At 39.4% G+C, this 23584-nt stretch overlaps 1 protein-coding gene across 4 annotated transcripts in view; it reads right to left on the reverse strand.

The window, feature by feature from the left end:
- LMBRD1 (LMBR1 domain containing 1) overlaps window positions 1–23584 on the reverse strand; it is a 232243-nt gene that overhangs the window by 165183 nt on the left and 43476 nt on the right. For all 4 annotated transcript variants that reach the window (XM_032770339.2, XM_032770340.2, XM_032770342.2 and 1 more), the window contains exon 5: window positions 3517–3605. In XM_032770339.2, coding sequence (XP_032626230.1) covers window positions 3517–3605 — 89 coding nt within the window. The remainder of the gene's footprint in view (window positions 1–3516; window positions 3606–23584) is intronic.

Genomic DNA, 23584 nt, shown 5'->3' on the forward strand with positions numbered 1-23584 from the left:
TAGAATCTCCATCTTTAGAGCTATTTAAAGTCCGGCTAGACCGCACCCTGGCTGGGATTATTTAGGGAAAATGGTCCTGCCTTTAGCAGGGGGTTGGACTAGATGACCTCGTGAGGTCCCTTCCAACCTTTTGATTCTATGATTCTATGATTAGTCTAGAAGATACAGGCACACAACACAAGCTCTGAAGTGTGTGCGCATCTGATGTACTGATGGATCTCATGCCCACCATGTACACATTTCAAACTGCCAGCAGATAACGGATTAAAGATTTGACACTAAAATAGTAAGAAAATGAAAATCTGTATAAGAATCCATTTCAGAACACAAGGAAGTATTCAAAAAATTTTTAAAAACAAAAAACAGGAGAAAAGGATGAAGTTGAGTGTATGCACTGCAAATGGCGTGGCCCAGTTATTAAATGTAACTTTAGCACTATTAGCCTATAAATATTTACGACAGTCAACTGATTAGTCAAATGAAAAGTTTTATTTGGGGATTAGAGATATAGTTTTCTTACAATGCCACCTCTGAATTTGTTTTGAGTTCTGTTTTGGTTCTGCAGCAAACGACATTGATGAACAAAATTCAAAGCATTAATGTACTTTGCCCCCCCCCACCTTTCCGTCCACCAAACAAAAAGAACACACACAACCCAGATAGTCACCCAGAAAAATTCTAGTAGTTTTCTACATTGATTTTCACCTCTTTTTGTTGCAGTAATGAACACTCAACTTCCTGGGAAAAATTAAATAAAATGAAAATGAAGAGCCCTATCAATAACAAAAGATAATCTGGGAGAGGAAAAGTTGTGAATGGCCTTTAAAAGCAAAGCAAAAGGCCAACTTGATATGGTGGAAAGGCAGGGTCAGTGCAGCAAGTCAAGAGATGGTAATGTGGTGAGCAAAAAGACCAAGAGGATGAAGACATGATAAAAGGATTGTTTGTTTGTTTTTTTAAACCAAAGCATGAAAATTATTGAGTACAGAGACTGAAATTGAGTACTGACTGGGGAGCAAGCAGTAAAATATAGAATGCTAAGTCTTCTGTTTAGTTTCCTATGATTACATCTAAATCCTGGACATATCGATTTTTTACCTCCAAAGTATTTCAACAGTTAGGACAGGAATCAAATAAGATTGTTGGTAATAAGTAGTTTGATCTTGTTCCAGATATTGAATTTTTTCCACCATCTTACAAAATTCTTAGAGAGCTCAAGACTGAAGTATTTACTCACTCAGTTATAAACAAAAACCACAAGCAGCCCTTTTATTTACTATTTGTATGATTGACAGGCTAGTCCAGTCTGCTACTAGTTCAGTTATCAAAGACCCTATGGTATTAGATGACCCAAAGTATTCAAACCACCAGGTAAGAAAATGACAGACTCACATCTGCAGTGTACATTGGACCGAGTTATATGCAAGATTCATAACACTAAATTATCTGTTGTAGAAAAAAGTTAGACCCAAAGTCACACTACAAGAGACCACTTATTCATCTGAATTAGTAATCTATCTCCATACAATGCCTGTAGTTAATTTTGTAATAAAGAACTATATGCCACTGCCAACCAGCTTTCAGTTTATATACTAAAAAGCAAGATAAGTTACTAAGTGTAACTTCTTACTTTAGAAGTATTTGTTCATACATCTAATTCTCCAACTCCTGACTGATTTTGAAAGTGAAATGTATACGCAAATTAAAGAAATTGACATCCATCATTTCATGTCTCAATGGCAGCACGTCCCACTGTTTCTGTATTATAGAAGAGCAGGATGACTAGAAGTTTGTGACTGGGCTTTAATACAAAGATTTTTGTAGTTTCAGATATCCATTTCCTCTTCTTTACAAGCTAAAGAAACCCCCAACTGGCCTTTGTCCCACGCTTCTTGTATACCCTTCACTATATCCTGGTCAAGTCAAAAGCAATATTCTATTGTATACGTAAAGCTTGTTAGCGTAGTTTTAATATTCTAAATGTTACAAAACATGTCAAATATCTTTCCCAGATGCATTCTTTTATACCTTCATATGGAGAAGTTCTAAAATGGGGAGGAGTATATAAAAGGACATAACAGTCTAATTCAGTTTGCCCATAGACACAATGGGCAAAATCCTGGCCCCACTGAAGTAACAATAGGAATTTTGCAATTATCTAAAAAAATTCAGACAAAGAAACACTATCCAGGAACTCTTAGTCTTGATATACACATTTTATGGTGGTAAAAACTTGCAAGTCCACACTAGCAAAGAAGACACTTAGTCCCTCGGTCATATCAGTTTATGTATTTTTCTCAGAATTATTCTGTTTTGAATATTTCCCAACATCCTTTAACTATGGCTTAGTAACGCCCAGAAGTCTTCACTGTCCTCTCCAAATAACTTAAGAAAAAGTTTGGTGTATTTAACAAATCAGAATTTTATGAGTAGTTTAATTTTTTTCACCTCCAGTAAGCACCACAACTATGCTGACTTTTTACCTGTGTTAGAATACACTCTAGAGACCTTCAACCCTATTCAATTTTAAGTTTTTCCTATATCGCCCATCACCATAGTATTAAAAAGATACAAACTGTAATCTATTGTCATTTTTATTAACTATTCATCTTTGGTATTCAGGTCACTACCAGTTGTACTGAACTTCACTGGTCTTAGGGCATCCATCACAATTACTAAACTTCTAAAAAATGTACGGGAAGACTGTCCAAAGTCAGTCTCTCCCCCTCCTTATACAAACCCCTGTTCCTCCTCCTCAACATCTCTTGACTGCATTCTCCATTGGAGGGGAGGCAAATCGAGCAGCCTTCTACACTTGTATTTGAGGTAAGCTAATTGAACTGGTCTCCATCCAGCAAACCTGATGTGCAAAACTGACATCACATACCTAGAGCACTGAAAGGAATATCACCTCCCTATTCTGCAAAATGTGTGTGATGTCATAGTGCAAAAGATACAAAGAACTCCAATTTTACACCCAATAGGGGAAGATTTTTCAAATATTTGGTTATAATTCTGTGCAATGTTAAGACTATATACATTCCCTGTATGATTTAAGATCTTAAACACCTACAGTTTTCTCTTAGTAAGATCCAAAGACAAGATGGGACCTTTACATGGTAACAAGGATGTCTAGAGAGAAGAGTTAATGGTAAAAATAGTTTGGGAAAGGGTAAAAAGCCTCATGAGTCAGGGTTTAAGCTGGTCTCTAACTATTAAGAATTAGGATAACATCCTTATGGGAGCAAGTTTTTTGCAACTTCCTCTGAGGCATCTGGCGCTGGTCACTGATGGAGACAACACAGGACTAGCTGGCCCACCGGTCTGATCCAGTACGGCAATTCTTATGTTAAAAACACTATCTTTCAATTAATAACTGAATTCAACAAATTCTATTCCTTACGAGGAAGCATACACTATTTGTCTTATTCAGATGCCACTTTGCACTATTAAGGTAATAAGTATAATTAACTGTTTAATGCCAAGTTCAAACACACAATTCCTGAAAGAACTTACGACTACTTCCAAGTTCCTCAAACAGGAATTTCACTTTCTCCCACTCAGTGGAATTTCTCTTCTGGGGAACATCCAACGGAACAAAGGCACTATAACAAGAAAAAAAAGTTAACACTTGTTAAAATTTGTAATAGTCATTCAAACTTCAGAACTACAGTAGACTACCACTTAAAAGAAATATTTTAAGGGGAAATCAATCTATCCCCTGAAGGGGGAGAAAAAAAAGTCTCCAACATCAAGCTGAATTATATATACACACACAGAAGAATGATTTTCTTACAGACCAATTTTTTGTTTTAGTTTATATCCCTTCATACTAGCTATGCTTTTGTATAAAATCAGTTTCCAATGTTGCAAATACTCTGCCTGCAACTTATAACAAGAATAATAGTACTCTCTTCAGTTAAGATAAAACTACCTGTTTTAGAATAGCTATTTTCCAGTGTACAGCTCTGGGTTCTTCATACACAGAAAATAGTAGAGGGCATGTTATCAGATGCAGCAGCACTGGCCAAATGCACAGTTGAGAGCGGGACTAAGCATTTCAGTTATCCATTTAGTGTTGGATGGCATTAACTTGCACTTTTTTATATTGCTGTAGAAAATGTTTGTTAAGCTAAAATACTTACCTTCATAATACATTTTGGCCCAATTTGAATATCCAATACACTAATTTGCACAAAATACTGTCAATCAACATGTTTGAAATAAACTAGTTTTTCTAAAAAGGCCATCTGTTTCCATTTTATTCTTGCAATTATAAAGTCTCATGATATATCATTTATGCTGACCCCATGGTCCGAGAACATCTGTTTTCTGACACCAGGAGGTCTCATAAGAAATTCAAGTATAGTGAGATTCCAACTTCCATTATTGTTCCCAACACATGCTGTGCATTTGCAGCAACGCTGAACAGAGACCACTTCCTCACCTAAAAAAATAAACCCAATAAAGTGTGTGGAAAGTTGAGCTACTAATTTTTTTTTTTTTATTAAAGAACGCAGTAAATATTCTTCTCCACTCCAACCATCTAGACACTAATATTACACTGATCGTTCTGGAGTGCAACTGTTTACTGTGCAATAACCTGAAAAAGAGTTACTGCAAAAATGGGCACATAAAGAGGAACATAATTCTGAAAAAAGTAAATAAAAAGGCACTCTTCTGCAAGTTCATCCTAAATTAACTGTATCCATTCCTGGGGCCAAGAAAAATACAACCTGAGATTACTTGTAGTTAACTATTTCAGTTTTAAAAAAATATGGTTAAACTAGAAGGAATTTGCTTATAACTGGAATAAACCCAGATATTTTTGGACACAAACTAGTAAGTGTGATTTTGGGAGCTGTCCAAAAAGAGTTCTAAAAGCCATTTTGGCAATTGTGGGGGATGCTCAGTGGTGATGATAGACCTGTACTCCAAGGTTTGTTTTATGTACAGATTTCTGAGACGATATAAACAATGTTAGAAAAAGCAGACAGTGTCAGCACATTCCCCCAGGCACAAAACTAGTGACTGAAAGCCAGAGCAACCTTCACAGGGTTGCTCTCAGATAGCCTGGCTAGTCAATTAGGGAGGGGATGAGGAAGAATAACGGTTTGAGGCAAAGGAAAAACTTCAGTTAGGCTTTGTAATAAAGGCAATTCAGTAGTCAAGCTCAGGCACACCAGAAGAGTGGGGCTTTGAGAAAAGGGAGTCCTTGAGAGAGAGAGAGAGAGAAAAAAAACCAACTAGGAGGTGCATTCTGGAAGTAAAATGGAGACCAGGCTGGGTCCCCAGAGCTCCAGGGCTTACCAAAAGAATCTAAGTTGGGTATGTTCTATTCCAGCAGCTCCATGACGGAAGCCCATCTATATTAGTTTGAAGTGAAGTGCAAGATTAAATGAGTCTAAATATGCACATTGCCTATTTTCTTTGATGCTTTGCTCCATTTGCTAATAGATATACTTGTTGCAAAAAGGTTGTCACTGTAGATCACTGGACACAGGTTTCTTTCAGATCTGCACCGTGTTAAGCAGTTGACAGAGCATTGTAATCAGATACCAATCCAATAGTGGAAGAATTGTGCAATTCCACTCTAAGACAGGTAAGGACATGAGACTCAATAAGACCCTGCTAGCAAGCAGGTGTAGAGGACTGATATGCAGCATCAAGGAATCTTGCCCTTATGTTGTTGGGGTCTTTCTCCAGCAGCAGACTTAAGACACTGCTATCACTTCTGAGGTTGGAACTCCTGGTGTTGAGTGTGTTTGCCTCTGATGTCAGAAGCAGAGGGATATGTGGATGAGATGTGTGTCAGATCCCAAGATCCAGGCCTTGATGCCTTTACTGCTCTCACACTCAAGAGGCTAATGCTCTCAAAAGGAAGATCTTCAGTCTTGTCCTGTGATTCTGATATAAAGCCAGAAAAGACAATGTAGAAATATCTTGGTAAGCCCTCTCTGGCCATAATTAGGTCACTTGAGTCAGAAGAATCATTAGCAGCTCTTGACAAATGCTTAGCCTGGATATGACCCTCGTCACTATGGTCTTTGCTGCTTCCTTTTACTTCTCTAGAATGGAATCCATGGCATGTGATGGCATCCCAAAAGGCATGACTGCAGTAGAATATTAGAGCCATGTAATTGGGTATCCTGATGCTAAGAGTCAAATGAATATGCTCTTCTTCCAATTATGTCCAGCTTCCATTCCTCCCTCTCCATGGTGGGGAGGGGAAGGACAGATGGCAACTATTCCCTCTCACTTTTGTGAAGAGACCTATAATGTTGGCTACAGGATGTGGCGTTAAAAACTAGTGGCCCTTAGCTGCTAGTGGGTTCATCCTGTCTATATATTTAGAGACAGGTCGTCCCTAGCAGGTTGAAAAAAAACAGAACCATGAAGGAGAGCTAGCTCCTATGTTGGATGTGACTACAGGATATGAAAACAGTGATCTCTGCCCTGGAGTCTTCCAACCTTATCAACATTAGCGCTCGTCATCCTCTTTAAGAGCTCTTGAAACTGTGTACTCAGACACTGGAGAAGGCCCAATCTGGTCCTCTGGCAAGACAGCAGCTCTGATGGTCTCCAGGGAGACTTATGGGTTTTCCAGGGTGTCTATTTTTCCAGTCACCCTTGACAGGCTGCTCTATAGGATGGTTAGGAAGAGGTGACAGGAGAGCCAGTGTCTCTGTAAGTATAGGCTGAGACATGGGCTGTTGAGGATGCCAACACTGGCATGGTGTCAGTGCCAAGGTTGAAGATATGCCTTATAGGTCTGTAGCTTATGTCAGTGTAGGCATAACTTGTCCTGAAGCTTCTAAGATGCCCCTTAGAAAAGCTTGTAGTAACACCACAGCAATAACTGGAGAGGTTCTGGTGGCTCAAGCAAAGCAGAAAAATCAAAGTTCACAGGTCTGCATGAGGGACTTCATTCCTTATGGCACTGCAGGTGCTCTGTGTTGGTCCTGGAATGAAAGAAGGGCTAGATGACAAGCCTAAATTCATCTTTCAGATGTCTGATTTGGCACCATACAACATTTTGATTAAAGACTAGAGTTTTCTAAAATTAACATGCACATAGCAATTAAAACTGGCTAATGGATAGGTCTCAGAATTAACTATACAATGGATATGTTTCTAAACACGTCTCATAAGGGATTGGTTCTTGGTCCTATTATTGAACATTTTTATAAATGACCTGGAAGAAAACAGATCAAACAAAAAAAGTTTGACGAGCACAAAAACTGGGGGAGTAAGAAATAGGAGGACAGACTACAGATTCAAAGTAATCTGGATTGCTTCATATACTGGATGCATACAATATTCATTTTAATGTGGCTAAATGTAAACATATATACCTAAAGACTAGGAAAGTTGGCCACACTTACTAGATGGGGATTATCCTGGGAAGCAGAGACTGACATATTTGGAGTCGTGGAGAATAACTGGTTGAAGCTTCCAATAGGACACTGTGCCCAAAAGGCTAATATGATCAACAATATGCTTAGACTGTGGTGGTTCACAGTGTGATGTTGCACTCCATATACTTTATGGAAATATGCTTATGAATATGACTAACTGGAATATGCTTTATGCTAAATATCCCTTGTTTTATGTCATTAGAAAGCTTGTAATCTAAGTGTGTTCATCCTATTTGTTTGCATGTATTATTTCTATATCTAGAGTTAGGAGAAGTAAAAAAACCTGTATCACTGATGTAAACATATTAAGTTAAGGCCATTAAGGGAGCTCCAGAAACAGTTATAAATGGCCTTAGTTACTTGAAAGCCTTCCTGTGTATGTGTGGGCCAGTTCACCAGGACTGGAGACTAGGGGTCTTACAATGACATGTGACCATGTCGCCCGATAATGAAATCCATCTTAAATCTGGTACTTTTACTTTTAGAAGAGTGGTAGGGGCCCAGGGAGACAAAAGACTCCCACCTTGTGCCAAAGCTATAAAAGGGAAGGAGCAGGACAAAGAGGCTGCCAGTCATGAGAAAACCCCTGCTTACCACCTGAGAGTCTGCTTGAACAAACAAGGACTGTACCAGGGGAAAGGGTTGGGCCCAGACTAGAAAGGAGTCTAGTCTGTGAAAGAAACTTATTGGAACATCTGAGGGTGAGAATACTTGTAATCAGTTTCTTAATATATTAGGCTTAGACATACATGTTTTTGCTTTATTTCCTTTGGTGAATTACTTTTCCTGTCATTACTGGAAACCACTTAAATCCTACTTTTTATACTTAATAAAATCACTTGCTTATTAATAAACCCAGAGTAAGTGATTAACATCTGGGGATCAAACAGCTGTTCATCTCTCTATTACACTAATAGAGGGCAGACAATTTACCCTGTATAAGCTTTATACAGAGTAAAACGGATTTATTTGGGGTTTGGATCCCAGTGGGAGCTAGGTATCTGGGTGCTGGAGGCAGGTAACTTGCTGAGATGTTTTCAGTTAAGTCTGAAGTTTTGGGGGCCTGGGACAGGACCTGGATCTGTGTTGCAGCAGGCTAGAATGTCTGGCTCAACAAGACAGGGTTCTGGAAGTCCCAAGCTGGCAGGGAAAATGGGCTCAGGTCATTTCAGCACATCAGATGACAATCCCAAAGGGATCTCTGTGACTTAACGCGTCACACAGTGCCAAAATATCCATAAGCACACTGTACAGCTCTACTCCAGGAATCTACAAGCTCCACAGGATTAGTAGTGATCTGGGGCAGCCAAGTTAATTGTGGGCAACTACATGACCACCGCTAATCTGTGATTGGGTAGTGAGTCCACCTAGCCTCAAACATGACCTTCAAAGCTCCAAATGTAGGAACTTGTCTCCAAGATGGGCAACATGAGCAAAAAGAGGGCCAGCTGGAGGTGGCCAATGATGGACTTAAAGCCTCTCAAGGCCAATTCTCTGAGATCTATCCTTCTTACTGTTTGCATTTATCAATCTCTTACCCAGTAGTCACCACTGACAATGCTTATGAAATGTCTCTGGCCTCCTGATGTCTTCTTTAAGCAGCATCTATGTTTCAGATCCATATAAAAAGGAACTAAAGTATTCAGGTTTGATAAATATGTACTTTTGAATATATTTTCACCTTCTTTTGGCTCTAGACTTCATGCAGGTCCTTCATGGATGAGCTACTAAACCAGTTCTACTTCAGATATGTCTGGCTGCATACATTTGATGGCAGTTTACTGCCTAGATAAAGTCATCCATTATTTCCACAGTTTTTCTAGAAGCACAAGTATCTCGTGGCACAACTTCTGTGCTAACATCATGGATTTTTGTTTTTGCTTTATGCTGGAAGCTCTCCAGTCCATCTTTGTAATAGTCATCTTCAGTCCAGATACAAATCATCATTTGCATAATCCAGGTCACTAACATAAGTTGAATTGACAGTTATACCAATATTTGCAGATACATGCTCAAGGACACAATTCATTTTCCAACAGCATACGGCTGGGGCCAAGACATATTCCTGCTTCACCCTGAAACCAGTCAGAGCTATGGTCCCCCAACACACCGGTGCCAGAGTTATTAAGTGGAACTTGAATCAACCTCCAGACAATGCTGGAAAGACCAATGCCTTGTAGGGTCTTCCCAAGGCATCTCTATTGACATAATCAAAGACTGTCTTTATGTCTACGTATGCTGTTGTCAAAGGTTAGTTGAATTCACAATGGATCTCAGATAAGCCTAGTAGCAAATCCCAATTGCTCTGGTGACAATATTTCACAAGGAGAGGCTGGAACACAGTGACTAGGACATATGGTGACTTTTCTAGAATAGGGAGCAGAGAGTTATTGGCCTATATATATATTGCACTGTGTGCATGGCCTTTCCCCCTATACAATGGGATAATAATCCCTGCCTTACACTCCATTATCTTCCCAATAGTCTATACCCTAATAGAGTTGGTGTAATGCTACAGTTATGGGCTTGATGGTGCACCTGAAAATTTCAGATGTTATGCTATCAAGCCAGCAGCACACTTGCTTTGCAGGCTTTTTTTAAAATGGCACAACAACCCTCTTCCAAGGCAGGTACATCTACACAGGTTTTTGGGGTCAGAGGCTGTATCTATTGCTAATGCATCCAGATCTAGACATGGAGTTGCTGCAGGATGGCTAAGTGCAAACTCTTAATATTCTTTCAATGCACAAATATATACAAGATAAAGCTAGAAAACACTCTAGCCACTGCAGGATGATTTGTACTCAGCCTTTGCTGAGTACAAATCACTCCTAAAGAGTGACTGATTGGTGTTCTATATTAGTGCACCTCTCACTCAGAGTGCTCATGCACCTCCCAAACATTATGGCTTTTGAAGGCAGTTCCATAGCTCGATGTCAGAGGTACCAGATCCCCCAGGCGGGAATTCACAGATGCCCTTAAGGAAATATTAATACCAATTAGTATTGTTCACCAAGTATTAGGAGGTTCTCTTCCAGGATGGATAGTCTTCCGTAGATCGGAAGTTCTGCTCAGCGAGACCAAAAATCTAGTTTATTGAACAGAGCAGATATTCATATCATGTGGCAAGAGCTAGCACTAGCAGCAGAAAATGTTCTTAAAAGAGATAAAATGAAGCATATTCAATCAGATCAATTAAGGCATGGCATTATTTGCATATATTCTTCACATTTACAGACAGATATTCCATCTTAGGAGGTATGCATCCTGGTAGAAATCCCAGCATAGTCCCCCTTCCAGCAACTGACTGCAGGGACGCACAATTTCTCTTCTCTAAATCAGTGCCCTAGAACTGGCTGTTGGAGCGCCAACCATCCAAATCTTTTACAGCTACTTTGAATCACTATTTGTCTGGCAAATTTTGAACCCTGCTTTAAACCATCTGATAGCAAGTAGAAAGCTCAGCTTTAGCAAGACTGACTAGCAATTTGAGACCATCAACTGCTAATGTCAAGTCTGAATAAAAATGTGAAGCACAATAAAGAATGTTACGGTTAGAGCTACCAATCTTATCAAACTTTAGTCCTGAGAGTATTAATGGCGTAGTATAATGCATGTTTCTTAGCCCTATCTTAGAAAAGTGATTAAAAAAAAGTCAATCCATGGTCCAGGAATACTTGACTCTCACCCCTATTCAGTATTATCCAAGCTTTAACTTACTAGAGATTGCAGATGCATCTACATCCCCCTTTACTACATCTACATACTTAGGTAACAGTATGAAAAACGCCACTGTTTTAAAGATGCACTGTGAAGAAGAAAAGTTTCAGTGGTTCTTTACTCTTCTTCTACAATATAAAGAGATTGCCTTAAACTTGACTGTCTAATTGTTTGCATTTGAAATAAAGAACATTAAGTCCTCACAATCCTCTGTTCACTGGTCTCTGAAGTAGGTAATAAGATCTTCAGAACTGTTACCTGCATTTGGAAGGCACCCAGCATGTGTGATGCTTCCATAATCTAAATAAGGTTATTTGAAGTGTAAAGAAAAAATAAATCAAGAAAATCTTAAAGGCTCTTATCAGTTATCATTCTACATCAAAGAAACAGTAATGTGAAGCCTTTTTTGCTTTGAAGTTCACCTTTAAGGGTTAAAGAAACACTGCCAACTACTTTGTCCTAAAAACATTTCACCAAAATTGGTAGGAGATTTAATGCTTATTTATTTACATGTCCTTAAATTGCACATATCCATAACTTTTGAAACCTGCTTATTAACTGTCAGCTATTCAGAGCAAGGATCATTTTAACTAGGTATTTACACATCACTGAGTTTAACTCTAAAATGATTTTTAGAAGGTTACACATCAGCATGTTATCTGAGCACTTCCCCTCAAAAGTATATAGAGTCCTGGCCCCATTACAGCTCCTGGATAGTAATAAAAACTTGAGGAAAAACATTAGCTAAATTAGGGATGTAAACATTTTTAAAAAGTTTAACCGATTAAACCGAGAAGGGCTGGGGCTGCTGCTCTGGCCGGTCGGTAAAGCCCGTGGGGCTGGGGTTGGCCAGCCCACGGGGCTGGAGCTTCTCCAGCAGGCTTGGGCTGCTCCATGCTGCCAACAACTGGGAGTTAACAGCTAGGCTGGGTTAACCAATAACCAGTAGTCTTACCAGTTAACAGTTTACTATTTTACATTCCTAAGCTAGATACTGAAACATTTTACATATGTCAGCTCCTACAGGAACCAGAGTTCACAAGAACAATGTCACGGCAGTTTGAGTCACTCCTTTGCTTTTAGTTGGAAAAAACAAGCATTATCTGTATTTAGAGATGCCTTAAAAAAGTTTTCTAAAGATCAAAAGCAGCCACAGAAATTCACTTGCAGCTGTCATCCTGGTTTCACTCTTACGAAGTTAGTGTCTACATTTTCAGTCTACTTTTGCGTTGATTGGGCTTCCTCTGAGCAAAGTTAGTGGCACAGTATTAATTGTACAGAGGCTGCAACTCTGCAGCCTTTCAAAGCAGAATCTAAAGCAGTGGCACCGAACTACTGTAAGCCATGGGGCAAAAAGGGCCATGGTTAAACTGAATTAAGCATGGTTGGTGGAGTACAAATATCTGCCTATTGATCTATAGCAACTCCTGACCTTCAGTCAATAAAGTTTCAGTCCTGGGCACCTACTGCAGAGAGTCAGCTATGTAGTTCATATCGCAAATCTAGTAATGAGAAGAGTTCTTTTCATCTGTGATCTAAGCAGGGTTTTAACTTTTTGATCTAAGTGGAGAAAAAGGTAGGGTCAACTATCTATTGTACCTCACTTCACTGAGGAAATGGACCAAATGAAGGCCTCTGAACCCCTCAGTCTGAAAAGCAGCCTACTACAGGACAGAAGAAGGTTGCCAGGCTTCCAGGAACAATGGAAGTAAGTGTCATTTGCAGGAAACCCAGAGAAGGTGAAATCCTCCACTTGTTTTATGCAGTGGGCCTTGAGACATTAGGAGAACTATAATATATTCCAACGGAAACAGAAAGGGAAGTACAAACAGATAAACAAAGTTATTCAGGAATATCAAAGAGCCTGGACAAACAAAGAATCATTAAGAATCTATGAGGTAAAAGTACCAGTAATCATCTTCTGATGCAAGAAAACCAAACACTACCAACCACAGTGAGTCTGAATAATGGTCTGCACACCAAACAAAACTTTATTTCAAAGACCAAAATGCAAGATCAGGTCAAATAAGATTAGTTATGAAATATACATAATTAGTGACAAAAGTCTGACCAGAACCAAGAAAGATGAAAGTGTAATACTACAAGTGAAAATGCCTTACCAAGATTCATAGGTATGTTATTATGGGCAAATTCTCCTTGAATTAGTAAACAAGATCTAAGCAGTATTTTGAATGAGGATAACACAGAAAAACAGTGGATGATTCTTGCAAGAGAAAGACTTTTTGGAAAAGGAAATTAAAGTTGTCACACAAGGACATGTCCTGAAACATTGAGATAAACAAAGAACCTATGATCCCAGTTGATACAAGCTCACATTGGTTGTTGTCTCTCCTTCTGCAAGGTAACTGTCCAATGGCATATGCTTCCACAGCACTGACAAACGCAAAAGAATTACGTTTAGACTGAACAGAAATGCTGCAAATTGGTTTTGGTTACAAGCACTTTATGTATAAAATTCATCAGCCGAAAGACTATAAGCAATTGGAAGGCATATTGAAGAAGATATGGAACAAACTAAACAACTATTTACTTCAGAAAAAAGTTGCAGAAGTATTCCTTTAATCTGAAAAGACAAGGTAAGAAGCTTCTTACAACAGTTAGGTTTTCAAGGAGCACCTATGAAAAAAAGCAAGGGGCTGCAGAATGGTAATTTGAGGTAGAAGGCCCAATATTATATTTGCAAAACAAAATCTGAAACTCAAATGAGAAACAGTGACATAACAGCTAATAGCTTGAGTATAATTCAGTAGATGTATCAGCGCTTTTGCTATTGACCATCCAATATAGTGGACTGTAGAGATTCTGCACAAAGGACGGTGTCTTAAGACCATACACCATGCTCCAGGTCAGAAGTAAAACTGAGTGAATTTTTTTTTCCAAATAGTCAATTCAACAGAAAAATGCATGGGAGAGGCACTGTCATAAACAGATAACTAAGGGTTAATGTTTTTTACCTGTAAAGGGTTAACAGAGGGAACCACACACCTGACCAGAGGACCAATCAGGAAACTGGATTTTTCAAAGCTCAGGGAGGGAATTTTTGGGTGTGTCTCTTTTGTCTGACTCTCTGTTCTGTTGCTCTCGGCTCTGAGAGTGAACTTTCTCTCTTCAAGCTTCTGTAATCTTCTGTTTCCAAGTTGTAACTACAAAAGTAGAAAGACAGTACGCTTCTATTGTTTTTTTTTTGTATTTACATGTGTGTAGTTTGCTGGAATGTTTTAAATTGGATATCTTTCTGATTAAGGCTGGTTATTCATTTTTCTATTAAGCTTAGAGGATTTATGCTAGGCACCCACATTTTGGACGCTAAGGTTCAGAATTGGGATTCATGCTTATTATACACCTATGAGACATTACCAGCTCATAACAACTAGGCTGATGGCCAATAGGGATTGCCAAAATCTATTTCCTAGCTGAGCAAAGCATGGTCTTATGTGCGACTCGATGGCATTTCTTTGTTTGTCCATAATGAAATATCTTTTAGATGCCACATCTGATGAATTCCAAGGAATATTCCAGCATCAAGGGACAGTGATTTTTGTTGTGAACATAGCACAATGGGTATCTGAGCTTGACTGGCGCTACTGTGATATAAATAGACAATACCTGCAGATTGTTGAATCCAGAAACACAACTTTGGCACATGCCTTAATTACTCTGTATTAACTCTGCAAATTCAGCTGTTTTAGAAGATTTTGAACCCCACAAGAGAGAGATTACTTGTAATGCAGTTGTCTTAATAGTATTCGGCTTAGACATACATGTTTTTGCTTTATTTCCTTTGGTGAATTACTTTCTGTCATTACTGGAAACGACTTAAATCCTACTTTTTATTACTAATAATCACTTGTTATTATAGAAACCCAGAGTAAGGATTAAATCTGGGAGCGCTGATCTCATACAGACATCCACCAACCAAAACCCAGTTCACCCCCCAACTAGCACCTAAAGAAGGGCAGACAATTTCCCTGTATAAGCTTTGACGAGGTAAAGACACGGAATTTAGTGGGGTTTGGATCCCGTGGAGAGCTAGGTATTCGGTGCTGGAGAGGTACTTGGCTGAGATGTTTTCAGTTAAGTGCTGAGTTTTGGGACCTAGGACAGGACATGGATCTGTGTGCGCAGGTTAGCATGTGCCTCAACAGAAGGGTTTGGAATCCAAGCTTGGCACCCGGGAAAATGGGCTTCAGGTCAATTTCAGCACTATCAGAATGACATACCAACAGGGATCTCTGTGGAAAACCCGCTCCTGTGCCAAAATTATACTAAGCACACTACTGTACAGCTCTACTCAGGATCACAAGCTCACAGGATTAAGTTTAGGGTGGGTCGGGGCGAGGGGGCGCGGAGAGTATTGGGGTAACTTGTGGCAACGACTATGAACCAACGCTAATCCTGTGAATTGGGTAGTGGAGTGTCACTAGCCTCAACATTGACCTCAGATCAATGTAGGAACCATTGCTCCAAGATGGGACAACATGAGCAAAAAGGGCCGCTGGAGGTGCCCATGATGACTTAAAGCTCTCAAGGCAATCTCCGTGAATCCTATCGTCTTCTCTTGTCATTTATCAATCTCTTACCGCAGTAGTCACCTGCATGGCATTAGTGAAATGGCTAGGCCTCCGATGTTTTCTTTAAGCAGCATCATGTTAGTCATATAAAAGAATACAGTATTCAGGACGTTGATAATAGTGACTTGATATATTTTATTGTTTCTTTTGGTCTAGACTTACATGCAGGTCCTTCATGATGAAGCTGACTAAACCTAGTCTACTCTCAGATACTGTCTGGCGATACATTGATGCATTCTGCCTAGTATATCAGCATTATTCCAGCAAGTATTTCTAGAAGCACAAGTATCTCGTGTTGCACAACTTCTGTGACATCATGGATTTTTGTATTGCTTTATGGCTGGAAAGTCCTCCAGTCCATGCTTTTTGTATAGCTTCATCTCAGTCCAGATATCAAACATCATTTCATATGTCCAGGTCACTAACGAAGTTGAAGATTGACCAGTTTATCCTATTGGAGTACATGTCCAAGGACCACAATTCATTTCCAACGCATACGGCTGGGCAAGACATATTCCTGCTTCAACCCTGAACCAGGTCAGAGCCTTGGTCCCGACAAGCGACGCGTTGCCAGGTTATTATGTGAACTTGAATCAACTCCAGACAAATGCTGGAAGACATGCTTGTAGGGTCTTCCACGCGCATCTCTATTGACATACAAAAGAACGTCTTGAGTGACTACTGTTGTTCAAAGGTCGTGAATTCACATGGATTAGATACACGTAGATAGAGCAAATCCATTGGCCTGGTGACAATATTTACAAGGAGGCTGGACACAGTGACTGAGACAGTAGGTGACTTTCTGATAGGACAGAGAGTATTGGCCTAATATATTATATTGCAGACTGTTCGTGATGGCCTTTCCTCTATACAATGGGTAATATTCCGCCTTACACTCCTTCTCTTCCAATAGTCTATACCCTAATAGAGTTGGTTGTACATGTATCACGTTATGGGCGTATGGTCACAAAATTCTCAGATGTATGCTTCAAGCCCGCAAGCAACACTTGCTTTTGCAGGCTTTTTTAAAATGGCAACAACTAACTTTCCAAGGCAGTACATCTACACAGTTTTGGGGTCAGAGCTGTATCTATTGCTAATGCATCCAGATCTAGACATGGAGTTGCTGCAGGATGGCTAAGTGCAAACTCTTAATATTCTTGCTCAATGCACAAATATATACAGATAAAGCGAGAAAACACTCTAGCCACTGCAGGATATTTGTACTCAGCCTTTGTGAGTACAAATCACCCTACAAAGAGTGACTGATTGGTGTGTCTATATTGTGCACCTTCACTCAGAGTGCGTCATGCACCTCCCAATATATTATGGCTTTTGAAGGCAGTTCCATAGCTCGATGTCAGAGTACCAGATCCCCAGGCGGGAATTCACAGATGCCTTAGGGAAATATATAACCTACCAATTAGTATTGTTCACCAAGTATTAGGAGGTTCTCTTCCAGGATGGATAGTCCCGTAGATCGGAAGTTCTGCTCAGCGAGACAAAAATCTAGTTTATTGAACAGAGCAGAGTATTCATATCATGTGCAAGAGCTAGCACGAGCAGCAGAAATGTTCGTTAAAAGATAAAATGAAGCATATTCAATCAGATCAATTAAGGCATGGCATTATTGATATATTCTTCACATTTACAACAGATATTTCATCTTAGGAGGTATGCATCTCTGGTAGAATCCCAGATAGTCCCCTTCCAGCAACTGACTGCAGGGACGCACAATTTGTCTCTCTAAATCAGTGCCCTGAGACTGGCTGTTGGAGCGACACATCCAAATCTTTTACAGCTACTTTGATCACTATTGTCTGGCAAATTTTGACCCTGCTTTAAACATCTGATAGCAAGTAGAAGCCAGCTTTAGCAAGACTGACTAGCAATTTGAGACCATCACACTGCTAATGTTGTCAAGTCTCGAATAAAAATGTGATAAGCACATAAAGAAGTTACTGTGTGTTAGAGCTACCATCTTATCTAATTACTTTAGTCCTGAGAGTATTAATGGCGTAGTATATGATGCATGTTTCTTAGCCCTATCTTAGAAAAGTGATTAAAAAAGTCAATCCATGGTCCAGGAATACTTGACTTCTCACCCCTATTCAGTATTATCCAAGCTTTAACGTTACTATAGATTGCAGATGCATCACATCCCCCTTTACTACTCTACATACTTAGGTAACAGTATGAAAACGCCACTGTTTTAAAGATGCACTGTGAAGAAGAAAAGTTCAGTGGTTCTTTACTCTCTCTACAATATAAGAGAGATTGCCTTAAACTTGACTGTCTAATTGTTTGCATTTGAAATAAGAACATTAAGTCCTCACAATCCTCTGTTCACTGGTCTCTGAAGTAGGTAATAAGATTCAGAAGTACCTGCATTTGGAAGGCACCCAGCATGTGTGATGCTTCATATCTAAATATAGGTATTTGAAGTGTAAAGAAAAATAATCAAGAGAAATCTTTAAGGCTCTTATCAGTTATCATTCTACATCAAAAGAACAGTAATGTGAAGCCTTTTTTGCTTTGAAGTTCACCTTTAAGGGTTAAGAACACTGCAACTACTTTTGTCCAAAACATTTCACCAAAATTGGTAGGAGATTTAATGCTTATTTATTTAATGTCCTTAAATTGCACATATCCATTAATTTGAACCTGCTTATTAACTGTCAGCTATTACAAGCAAGATCATTTTAACAGGTATTTACACATCACTGAGTTTAACTCTAAAATGATTTTTAAAGGTTACACATCAGCATGTTATTCTGTCACTCCCTCAAGTATATAGAGTCCTGGCCCATTACAGCTCCTGGATAGTAATAAAATTGAGGAAAACATTAGCTAAATAGGGATGTAAACATTTTAAAAAGTTTACCGATTTAAACCGAGAAGGGTGGGGCTGCTGCTCGGCCGTCGGTAAAGCCCGTGGGGCTGGGGTTGGCCAGCCCACGGGCCTGGAGTTCTCCAGCAGGTCTGGGCTGCTCCATGCTGCCAACAACTGGGATTAACAGCTAGGCTGGGTTACGCAATAACCAGTAGTCTTACCAGTTAACAGTTTACTATTTTACATTCTAAGCTAGATACCTGAAACATTTTACATATGTTCAGGTCCTACAGGAACCCAGAAGTTCACAAACATGTCACGGCAGTTTGAGTCACTCCTTGCTTTTAGTTGGAAAACAAGCAATTATCTGGATTTAGAGATGCCTTAAAAAAGTTTTCTAAGATCAAAAGCAGCCACAGAAATCTACTTGCAGCTGTCATTCTGGTTTCACTCTTAAGAAGTTAGTGTCCTACCATTTAGTCTACCTTTTCGTTGATTGGGCTTCCTCTGGAAGCAAAGTTGTGGCACAGTATTAATTGTACAGAGCTGCAACTCCTGCAGCCTTCAAAGCAGAATCTAAGCTAGTGGCACCGCAACTAGCTGTAAGCCATGGGCAAAAAGGGCCATGGTTAAACTGAATTAAGCATGGTTGGGGAGTACAAATATCTGCCTATTGATCTATAGCAACTCCTGACCTTCAGTCAATAAGGTTCAGTCTCTGGGACCTACTGCAGAGAGTCAGCTATGTAGCTTCATATCGCAAATCTAGTAATGAGAAGAGTTCTTTTCATCTGTGATCTAAGCAGGGTTTTAACTTTTTGATCTAAGTGGAGAAAAAGGTAGGGTCAACTATCTATTCGTACCTCACTTCACTGAGAAATGGACCATAATGAAGGCCTCTGAACCCCTCAGTCTGAAAGCAGCCTACTACAGGACAGAAGAAGGTTCCAGGCTTCCAGGAACAATGGAAGTAAGGGTCATTTGCAGGAAACCCAGAGAAGGTGAATAGCACTGTTTTATGCAGTGGGCTTGAGACATTAGGAGACTATAATATATCACAAGAAAACAGAAAGGGAATCAAAAGATAAACAAAGTTATTAGGAATATCAAAGAGCCTGGACAAACACAGAATCATTAAGAATCTATGAGGTAAAAGTACCAGTAATCATCTTCTGATGCAAGAAACCAAACACTACCAACCACAGTGAGTCGAATAATGGTCTGCCACCAAACCAAAACTTTATTTTCAAAGACCAAAATGCAAGATCAGGTCAAATAGATGTATGTATGAATTACATAATTAGTGCACAAAAGTCTGACCAGAACCAAGAAAGATGAAAGTTAATCTACAAGTGAAAATGCCGTTACCAAGATTCATAGTATGTTATTATGGGCAATTCTCCTTGAATAGTAAACAAGATCTAAGCAGTATTTGAATGAGGATAACACAGAAAAACAGTGGATGATCTTGCAAGAGAAAGACTTTTGGAAAAGGAAATTAAAGTTGTCACACACAAGGACATGTCCTGAACATATTGAGATAAAAAAGAACCTATGATCCCAGTTGATACAGCTCACATTGGTTGTTGTCTCTCTTCTGCAAGGTACTGTCCAATGGCATATGCTTCCACAGCACTGCACACAAACGCAAAAGAATTACGTTTAGACTGAACAGAAATGCTGCAAATTGGTTTGGTACAAGCACTTATGTATAAATTCATCAGCCGAAAGACTATAAGCAATTGGAAGCTATTGAAGAAGATATGGAACAAACTAAACAACATTACTTCAGAAAAAGTTGCAGAAGTATTCCTTTAATGAAAAGACAAGGTAAGAAGCTTCTTCACAGATTAGGTTTTCAAGGAGCACCTATGAAAAAGCAAGGGGCCGAGAGGTAATTTGTAGAAAGGCCCAATATTATATTTGCAACAAAATCTGAAACTCAAATGAGCAGTGACATAACAGCTAATAGCTTGAGTATATTCAGTAGATGTATCAGCGCTTTTGCTATTGATCCATATAGTGGACTGTAGAGATTCTGCACAAAGGACGGTGTCTTAAGACCATACACCAGGCTCAGGTCAGAAGTAAAACTGAGTGAATTTTTTTCCAAATAGTCAATTCAACAGAAAAATGCATGGGAGAGGCACTGTCATAACAGATAACTAAGGGTTAATGTTTTTTACCTGTAAAGGGTTAACAGGGGAACACACACCTACCAGAGGACCAATCAGGAACTGGATTTTCAAAGTCAGGGAGGGAATTTTTGGTGTGCTCTTTTGTCTGCCTGTTACTGTTCTGCTCGGCTCTGAGTGAACTTTCTCTCTTCAAGCTTCTGTTAACTCTGTTTCCAAGTTGTAAGTACAAAGGGAAAAGACAGACTTCTAATGGTTTTTTTTGTATTTACATATGTGAGTGCTGGATGTTATAAATTGTATTTCTTTTTGAATAAGGCTGTTTATTCATATTTTTCTTTTAAGCAATGACCCTGTATTATGTTATCTTGATACAGAGAGCATTTTATGTCTTTTCTTTTTATATAAAGCTTTTTTTTAAATGTTGGATTTCGTTTTTAAGTGGGACTCTAGGGGATAGAATCCCTGTGCCAGGATATGGTCTCTCTCAGGGAAAGCGGGAGGGGGAAAGAAGAGAGGGGAAGGTAAATTGCCTCTCTGTTTTGTATTCAAGGAGTTGAAGTACAGTAATCTTCCAGATAACCCACGGAGGGAAGCCTGGGAGGAGTAAGAGAAGACAAGGGGATGGGGGTTTTTCCCTTTGTGTAAGACTCAGGGCATCTGGTCTTGGGTTCTCCAGGGAAGGTTTTGGGAGACCAGAGTGAGCAAACACTGGAATTTTTGGCTGGTGGCAGCGCTATCAGATCTAAGCTGGTAATTAAGCTTGGGAGTTTCATGCAGGCACCCCATTTTGGACTCTAAGGTTCGATTAGGAATTATGCTTATGACAGGCACTGAAATGGTGACAGTTTTGGGTCAAACTGTGTACCATTTTTTGTTGCTCAAAACAATTAACCTAACTTAGAAGATCAGAGCATTCACCTGACTGCCTTTGCAGCTGCCCTCTCTTAGGAACCCTTTCCTCTTTTCTGGATCAGACTGTAGTGGACATGGTTGGCTTCTCTCCAGTTCCTGATACTCATAATTGCACCTGCCTCCCACTTTTCACTCTGCCTGTTCAACAGCTCTGCATCTGATTTCCTTTATTCTCTCCCCCTCCATGTTGCTGTCTTATACCATCCACCCAACTCCTTCCTATCAGCCTTCCACCAATTTAGACCTACTCTCACTCTTACCTCCCAACCCCCTTAGTGAGTTCAACTCCATGCCCATAACCATCCAACCCACTAGCTGCACATTTTCTTGCTCTCATCTCTTCATTTGACTTGCAGCCTTGGTGCAGTTCTCCCACTCACCAAAAGCCTTGATTTGGTCTTCAAGTACTGCTTAATCTCTGATCCCTCAGTGACCAAGTTTCATCTGACCATTACCCTACAGAAAAGCCTGAAGTTATATGATCAGAACACAGACAGTTTATATTTCTTTGTGGTTATTCTGACCTAATATTTAGGTATATTTCATTTTCAAAAGAAAGAAGAGATAGAAGTAGCCACTTGAGTCCGTGGCTACTAAAGCCTATTATGCACTCATCTTCATCAATCCATGCGCCCTGATCATATCACTGGGACCAGGAAATAAAGTCTAGTCCATTATTGTGTGTCTGAATCATAGCACAACCATGCATCAGAAGTGAAGCCTTATCTTCAACCATATATTAAACTTGAATTCTTTTAACAGAACTGCAATACAAATATTAAACTTCAGTTTGCCACTATAATGAAAAAAATTAACATTTTGGCAGTCTACTGTAAAGTTCATCTGTATTTTGGTGGCAAAAGCAGGTAAAAATGTGAACTAACATTACGAACTTTCTAAGTTTTTCAGATTTCACTGAAGTCATTCTATTTAGATGAACTACTCAATCCAGAGAGAAGCACATATGACCAAAAGAGCAGTCAGAATTATCAATTCTAGGATTTTCATGGTTCTGCTAGACATCTGACCAACAATAAATCTGAAAAACTAAATTTGTGCCTTATGATTCTATTCTATCGTACTAATTTAATCAATTTTTCAGATGGCTGAGCAGAGTTGTTTGGCATATTCAACATCAAAGCAACATTGTAGAAACCTTCATATGACAAAAACTAACTACCCCTCAACTGCTGCTGTCAACACACACTTATTATCCACAGTAGTCTTTTAAATCTTAACTTTTATTCTGTAATTCCAGCTGTACTGGAAAATGTCTGCAGTATTAAATTCCTCATTTGATAGTTGACCTGAAACACAGGACTAAGCTAGAGACAATTCATTAAATACTTGCTTCATTTGAAGGTCAGAAAATACTGAAGGGAAAATATAAACTGCCTTGGGGAAATGCCAGACATAATGAACCCTTGCTGTAAGGTTTCCTGTTGTCAGTCTTCTCACCCCAAGCTCTATTTAAATCCACTATAAAGAGAGACTCCATTTAACTGAAGCTCAGTGGACAGAATCTCCTATATTCTTCACAAAGTAGCATAGCTGGAAAACCCACTTCACTACCGCACACTAGAATCACAAGTTTCAAAAACAAACATGAAACTGCATTCGTAAGAATATTTTAAATCTTAGAAGTAAAAGTTTTGAAGGGAACAAACAGGAATCTGAGAGTCTTAGAGTAACCCCAATAGAGCTATTATATTTTAAGTTAGAGGGGATGTCATGTACCCTGATATCCTACAAAATGCAGGGCAAAAAATATCACTATAATTCCTTCCTCAAGCCCAATAACTTGTGGTTGAACTATAGCAGGGATCAGCGATCTTTGGCACGCAGCTCCTTTCACAAAGTGGCGGCCAGCACATCCCTTGGCCCGCACCGCTTTCTGCAGATCCCATTGGCCTGGAGCAACGAACCACAGCCAGTGGGAGCCATGATGGGCCAAACCTGAAGATGCTGCAG

The sequence above is a fragment of the Chelonoidis abingdonii genome, chromosome 3 (genome assembly GCF_003597395.2).
Source record: "Chelonoidis abingdonii isolate Lonesome George chromosome 3, CheloAbing_2.0, whole genome shotgun sequence".
Taxonomy (NCBI): domain Eukaryota; kingdom Metazoa; phylum Chordata; order Testudines; family Testudinidae; genus Chelonoidis; species Chelonoidis abingdonii.